Source organism: Helianthus annuus, chromosome 13 (genome assembly GCF_002127325.2).
Source record: "Helianthus annuus cultivar XRQ/B chromosome 13, HanXRQr2.0-SUNRISE, whole genome shotgun sequence".
NCBI lineage: Eukaryota > Viridiplantae > Streptophyta > Magnoliopsida > Asterales > Asteraceae > Helianthus > Helianthus annuus.
Window position 1 is genome coordinate 161873453 of NC_035445.2, and position 8220 is coordinate 161881672.

Here is an 8220-nt window from a genome sequence, read left to right on the forward strand (position 1 = left end):
TTATTTCATCTTTTGAAAACGGTCGATCACAGCTTCGTTCGTGACACTTTCAAGTGCTTCTTTTTCAACACTAAAAATTACACAAGCATTCCAAAAGTCTTCACCAATCCGATTGCGCAAATTTGTCTTTACTATCTTCACTGCTGAAAAACATCTCTCGACGGTTGCAGTTGCAACAGGCAAAACCAATGTTAGCTTTAATAATCGATACACCAAATGAAAATTGATATGATTCTTTGTTTCCACCATAACTCTAGCAAGATCAGCAATACCCTTCAAGTTAGCAAATCTCTTGTCTTTTCGCACGCTATCGATGTACAAGCCAAGTTGATGTGAAAGAACAATTTTCTCCCCATTATCAAAATCATACGGATAAAACTCACACAATCTCATTAACTTTGATGCATCAAACTTAGAAAAAGAGTCATATGGGATGAAAGCAGACATGTTTTGAAGTAATTCCGTGTTAATTTCATTAAAGCGATCACCAAATTCTTGAATTTCCATATCGACAACAGTATTGAAACACTCAAAATTATAATAATGCTGATTGGTGAGATTGTACCTTTGTCTTTTGGGTCTGTAACCTGTGTCATTGATATAATTTCCAGCCATGTCCACGGTTTGAATATCATGTTTTGCACAAAACAAATGGATTTTCTCGAGAAGTTGATCAAACCCACTTTCTCTGAAATCTTGCAATTTTCCTCTAGTAGTTTCCACCAGTAACACAACTTCTAAAATATCTTGATCTTTTCTTTGTAGAGCTCGTGACAACACATCCGTGAGCCCCAAAATGTGTAACATCAGATGCAAATAAAAAACAAATTCAAATGAGCTCAAAAAAGCTAGCATCTTGATTGCTTGATTTTGAGAAGAAGGGTTGAAGCATTCACTTTAACATATTCAAGTACTCTAATGATTGAGGGAAACATGTTGATGTGTGTAAAATGCAACATATAAATTACATCAAATGAGGCATAAAACTAACCCTTTTTTAGTACTAATGTTGGAAAAAGAGTGTTTTTGTCTTCCTTTTGTATTTTCAGGATTAAATGAGCTCAAATTCACAAAAGAAGCAAAAAGACAGCTAAATCTAACATAAATACAAGAAAAGGAACAAAAGTGGATTGCCCGACCCCTCAACAGCATCCTCCCAAGCAAAATAGAGAAGGCAGAAGACTGAACACGCCCCGTGCTCAGCCAGCACGGGGCCGTGCCCAAGAAGCAGCAGAAAAGACAAACCTATAGAAGCTTCTATTGCCCACCACGGGGCCGTGTCCAGTGAACACAGGGGCGTGGCGAAAGTACAGCAGGCGCATTAATTGTAATTGCGAATTACAATTAATGAAGAGAGAGAGTGTGAGACAGGCACGGGGCCGTGCCCAGCGGACACGGGGCCGTGCCCAGCCTTCTGTTCAGCCTATAAATAAGAGTGCTTGGTTTCATTGCAACTCATCCCTTGGCACACCACCTCTCTCACACTTCATCCACCACCCACCACCACCATAACACCATCATCCATTGTCCATCATAGAGTGTGTGAGTCGTCTCGGGATCCAAGATTGATCGTAAGAGTTCTTGACAATCAAGGCCATGTTTGCCTAAGTCTCTTACATCACTTGGTGAAGACAAGTGTTTAGTTTAATACTTTTTATTTTCAATCTTTTGCACTTTTTATTTGGTTTTGTATTAATGATTTAAATAACTAGTTGCTTATGTTGAAGGTGACCTTTCCTTATCGTTTGTCCGTGGAGTCTTGGCATTATTTTACTGTCTATATAAAATAAAAGATTTTCACCATTCATATCTCCACGGTCTATATGGAGGTATGTTGACTACCTGGTCGGGGGTTAAGGGAACGGTTTGGTAAGGGTCTTGCCCTTGTTCAGCGTTTAGAGGTCCTGCAAGGGACCTGGGTCAATTTTAGTAGGATCTCCTTCAATGCCCATAGGTATTGGATGGCGGGGATCCAAACTCTTTAACCCCCTCATAAGTTAACTACTATTAATACTATAACCCGGCTATTTAGGACTGTATCCCTGCTGACTCAGACTACTTAGTCGAGGGTAACGTCACCGCCAAAAGCAGTGCCTACCATAATTTGCATTAATAACTTAATTCATTATCTTCCAATAATCCAACCCTTTAGGATTGTATCCTTGCTGACTCAAACTACTGGGCTGAGGGTAACGTCGCCTTCAAAAGAGGGGCCTACTACAATAACTAAGATAATCTCTTAAACAAGTGCAAAAGTGCGAAAATAATCAAAGGTTATACTAATACACGAGTCGGATCCAAGTGATTCATCTTGTCTATCTGTTCTTATTTTTATTTTATTTTTCAGCATTTAGTTAGTTTTTATTTCTCTTAGTTTAAAAATCTTTTCTAACATTTTGATTTGATTAGACGTTGAGGATAAACCGGTACTAAAAGCTCTTGTGTCCTTGGACGACCTCGGTATCTTACCAACACTATACTACGTCCACGATGGGTGCACTTGCCCATATGTGTGTTTAGTGTTAGTAAATATCGTGTTTTATAAATTTAAAACTTGGCTAAAAGTGTAAAAAGGGCTTAAATTATACATCAAAAATATATTACACCTAACGCACATCAAGTTTTTGGCGCCGTTGCCGGGGACACAAGGATTTTAAGAAAGTTAGGAATCAACAGGCTGATCATCTTTTTATTTTTTCTTTTTTATTTTTAGGATTTTCTTAGTTTTTCAGCCTCTGCAGAGCTCAGCACGGGTCGTGCCCGCTGAACACGCCCCCGTGCTCAATCATTGGAACTGGCAATCTTGTTTTAAGTCAGACAGTAAGCCGAACACGGGGCTGTGCTCACCCAACACGCCCCCGTGCCCAAGATTCACTTACTGAAAATAGAACCGTTAGATCCCGGCGGTTGGTAATTTCTGACACAAACATGAGTGATAATGATTCTTTTTACTTTCGGCACTCTTATGGTACGTGGTGTCAATTATGTGAAGGCGAACATAAAGAATTAGAATGTTACTTTCTAAATTATAGGCCCCGCTACATAGACCCACCTATTCCTTATAACCTTAAGAGGGGCGAAAGTAAAAATAATCACTATCTCTCCCTCGAATGCGCCCAGCCAGATATTCTAGGAGAAATGCTCCTTGACGAGTTATTTCAACTAGAAGAGCTAATTCTAAATTGGTCAAAAGAGCTTAGGAAGGATTTTATCGATCCACCCCAAGACGATGATCATGAAGAAATGTTGGGATCGCATTCCAACAACCTCGTTGCTCCCAAAAATACCTTCATACCTAGCGATGACTTGGACGATAGTCGTCCCTGTGCCGATTGTGCCGTGAAGGACTCTCCATCGACTTCGTTCGGTGCATACATAGACCTGAGCGATTCGGCATACACCTTCTTTAACGAGAGCTCGGGAAAGGGTTGGACTTGTCCACCTAGAATGAAAATAGGAATCACCCTCACCGACAACCTCTTGCGTTCTCGCCTTAGTCTAGGACAATTAAAGTATCTTTGGCACTTTGGGGTTGTTCCAACCAGTCAGGAGCCACCCGATACTATTAAGTTCCTTAAAAATTAGACAAACTTCATAAAACAGTCTCTCGACACGGGGCCGTGTCCAGCCAACACGCCCCCGTGCTCACCAAAAGATTCCCTTCTGATCCTTACGTCAGAATACAGACAAACTGTGTCAGAATTCCATCTGCACACGGGGCCGTGTCCACTGAACACGGGGCCGTGTCCATGATGCTGTCGTTTTCTATAAATGCAGCCAAGAATTCTGCACATTTGGGCCAACTTGGGACAGAGATTTGAAGGAATCTTCTCTCAACTATCCTAGGTAAGTTCTATAAGAAGGTTCCAACAGCCCATCTTGTCCTTTCCTCTCTTAACCATTTCCTTCTTCTTCATCTTTCTCCAAGAACCTCCATTAAAGTTTGAATTTTTCAAGCTTTATGGCAGGGATTGATGAGTTTTGAGCAAGGAATCTTAGTAAAAATATGTTGTATAACATTGTTTTAAGTTACTAATGTTTAAAAAGACCCCACAAGTTCAGAAAATAACTTAAAACTTCAAGTTTCCCTGCTCCAAAACTCTGCAGAAAGATGAACACGGGGCCGTGCTCATTGGGCACGGGGCCGTGTCCGGTCTACTGTTTCAGCAAATAAACTACCTTTAGTTTGTTTTTCGTAGAATGTCGAGTGAAAACAGCGAAACATCTTCCGTGCATTCATCAGACAACCGAAGAGGAAGGAGGCCCTCCATTGAAGCTACACTTGTGTATTATGTAATAGCATTAAGGGAGGCCCTCGACGAAATGACGTCAGTAGAGGAGGTCTTAATCGACCGTATTAACGATCTTACGGTGGGACTCGAGAGTAGCTTCCAAGAGATTAACCTCTTGCACCAGAGGTTAAATATTCTTGTAGCACCCCCGATGGAACCGGTCCTCCCTCAACAGGATTGGAACCTGGCGCTTGGAGTTAACAACCCTACCGGGTGGGACGACTTTTCGGCGGAACCTCCCATGGAACACCAACAAGAGATCCCGGTGGAAATCGAAACCCCTCAAACTAATGCCAATGAGCCTTCTTTTCTCCTTCCAAGGGAGGTGGAGGAGTGGTTCGCCGACATGTGAGGAAAGCCACACCCGGAAGAAGGAGTTCTAAAAGGCCATGTCTAACCAAGACTATTAGCTTCTTGGAAATTTTGCTAATTAAAATAAAGTACACGCTAGAACTCCATGGTTTAATGCTTCTTTGTTTTCTTATCAAGTTTAATATAAGTTTAGGAATATTATGTAAGATCTCTCTATGATTTCAATGAAATGATGGTTTTAAAGTTTGAATGGTCTATAATGAATAAAACACACTTATGGTGGTAAAGGATGAAAAGGGAAACGAGAAACATGGCCCCATGCACAAGAACAAGGCAACCCGACATCAATTTCTCCGATACAGAAGGTTCAACACGGGCCGTGTCCAACCAACACGGCCCCGTGCTGCACCCCCTGCAGAAAAATGCCCAGTTCAGGTAACTGGACACGGGCCGTGTTCACCAGACACGCCCCCGTGTCCAGGCTTCTGTTTCTTTTCTTTAATTTTCGTTACTGGCACCAGAACACGGGGCTGTGTCCGGTCCCCACGGGGCCGTATCCAGACTGCCAGTAACATAAATCTTTGCTTTTAACACTATATTACACATCTAATCAACCTAAAAATTTATTTTTGGGACACATTGAGGACAATGTGTAATTTAAGTGTGGGGGGATGCTAAAACCTTGAAATTTTGCAAGTCCTAATAACAAGCCTTACACAAAACTCTATTGGAACCGCTAATCACCCCAATTTTTTTTCAAAAATTTCCATTTTTTTTACTTGTCTAAAGTTTAAGTTAGGAATTCTAAGATTAATAAGGTTATATTTTTATAAATTTACAACCAAGAGCGTCGTGATAAAAAGAACCAACATAAGAAAATTATGAAACGGGCATGCCAAGCTTAGTTAAAATTTGATTATATATACTTGATCACATAGAAAAACCCATTCCCACAAAAAGTGAGTTTTGAGCCTTTATTGAGCATACAAATATACATCTTTAGACTAAATGCTCATTTTTCGTTTCTTGTGTGAATAGCCGCTTGGTTCTTACGACTCTAGAACTTGCCACGACGATTCATTCCCGGTCCTTACCAACTTAAACCCAAGTAAGTAAATGATAGAGGCATTAGGACTAACCCTTTTTCTTTCTACACCATTATTTTTCATTTTTTTACTACCTACCTAAAATCCCCCTAGTTAACCCCTTTGAGCCTAAACCTTTCATTTCTTTACCAAAAAAAAAACCCTTTTTATTTTTTATTTTAGTAACAAGCTAGGTTTTCGTGTGACTGAAAAAAAAATAATAATATGATGAAGTTAGAAATAAACAAAAAAATCTCTTAAAACAAAAGCTTGTTTGAAGAAATACTTCAAAATAAAAAAGTCACTAAAACAAAGTGTTCTACGAAAACCGACACTTTTTACGCTTTTCGCCCTTTTCTACTAACCACTAACCCATTCACCCACCTTTAGCCCAAGCCTTTACGCAAAAAAAAGTCCTCTTGATATTTACAAAGGTAACAAGTTAAAAAGGAGGAGGATTGATTGCTTGGCAAGCTTATGGTAGGAATAAGTTCCATGCCGCTCTTGAGTGATTCACTAAAAATACACCTTCGGCCGAGTGTGAGTGATTTCTCTCGTGAAGTATGTGAACTTGTATATAAATGGAATTTTAAAAAGGCATGCTATGCCTAAATAAGTAATTTCTCCTATGAAACGTTCCAAACAAATCATAACGAATAGGATTGTAAATAAATAAAAATAAAACCCAAAAAGATCTTGGATTTCCGACACTCTATGACAAGCCAAAACCTTCTCTTCTACCCATTCCATTTGGGAGTGTAAGCCACATATTAAAGAGTTTTGCTTGAGGACAAGAAAAAGTTCAAGTGTGGGGGTATTTGATGTGTGTAAAATGCAACATATAAATTACATCAAATGAGGCATAAAACTAACCCTTTTTTAGTACTAATGTTGGAAAAAGAGTGTTTTTGTCTTCCTTTTGTATTTTCAGGATTAAATGAGCTCAAATTCACAAAAGAAGCAAAAAGACAGCTAAATCTAACATAAATACAAGAAAAGGAACAAAAGTGGATTGCCCGACCCCTCAACAGCATCCTCCCAAGCAAAATAGAGAAGGCAGAAGACTGAACACGCCCCGTGCTCAGCCAGCACGGGGCCGTGCCCAAGAAGCAGCAGAAAAGACAAACCTATAGAAGCTTCTATTGCCCACCACGGGGCCGTGTCCAGTGAACACAGGGGCGTGGCGAAAGTACAGCAGGCGCATTAATTGTAATTGCGAATTACAATTAATGAAGAGAGAGAGTGTCAGACAGGCACGGGGCCGTGCCCAGCGGACACGGGGCCGTGCCCAGCCTTCTGTTCAGCCTATAAATAGGAGTGCTTGGTTTCATTGCAACTCATCCCTTGGCACACCACCTCTCTCACACTTCATCCACCACCCACCACCACCATAACACCATCATCCACCACCATCATCCATTGTCCATCATAGAGTGTGTGAGTCGTCTCGGGATCCAAGATTGATCGTAAGAGTTCTTGACAATCAAGGCCATGTTTGCCTAAGTCTCTTACATCACTTGGTGAAGACAAGTGTTTAGTTTAATACTTTTTATTTTCAATCTTTTGCACTTTTTATTTGGTTTTGTATTAATGATTTAAATAACTAGTTGCTTATGTTGAAGGTGATCTTTCCTTATCGTTTGTCCGTGGTGTCTTGGCATTATTTTACTGTCTATATAAAATAAAAGATTTTCACCATTCATATCTCCACGGTCTATATGGAGGTATGTTGGCTACCTGGTCGGGGGTTAAGGGAACGGTTTGGTAAGGGTCTTGCCCTTGTTCAGCGTTTAGAGGTCCTGCAAGGGACCTGGGTCAATTTTAGTAGGATCTCCTTCAATGCCCATAGGTATTGGATGGCGGGGATCCAAACTCTTTGACCCCCTCATAAGTTAACTACTATTAATACTATAACCCGGCTATTTAGGACTGTATCCCTGCTGACTCAGACTACTTAGTCGAGGGTAACGTCACCGCCAAAAGCAGGGCCTACCATAATTTGCATTAATAACTTAATTCATTATCTTCCAATAATCCAACCCTTTAGGATTGTATCCTTGCTGACTCAAACTACTGGGTTGAGCGTAACATCGTCTTCAAAAGAGGGGCTTACTACAATAACTAAGATAATCTCTTAAACAAGTTCAAAAGTGCGAAAATAATCAAAGGTTATACTAATACACGAGTCGGATCCAAGTGATTCATCTTGTCTATCTGTTTTTATTTTTATTTTATTTTTCAGCATTTAGTTAGTTTTTATTTCTCTTAGTTTAAAAATCTTTTCTAACATTTTGATTTGATTAGACGTTGAGGATAAACCGGTACTAAAAGCTCTTGTGTCCTTGGACGACCTCGGTATCTTACCAACACTATACTACGTCCACGACGGGTGCACTTGCCCATATGTGTGTTTAGTGTTAGTAAATATCGTGTTTTATAAATTTAAAACTTGGCTAAAAGTGTAAAAAGGGCTTAAATTATACATCAAAAATATATTACACCTAACGCACATCACATGTCAACCAAACGTA

At 40.0% G+C, this 8220-nt stretch overlaps 1 protein-coding gene across 1 annotated transcript; it reads right to left on the bottom strand.

Moving 5' to 3' along the window:
* On the bottom strand, nt 1-807 carry LOC110902190. Its single transcript, XM_022148905.1, has one exon. It carries the CDS (start codon nt 805-807, stop codon nt 1-3), a length of 807 nt encoding a protein of 268 aa, XP_022004597.1.
* Between the last annotated feature and the right edge of the window lie 7413 nt (nt 808-8220).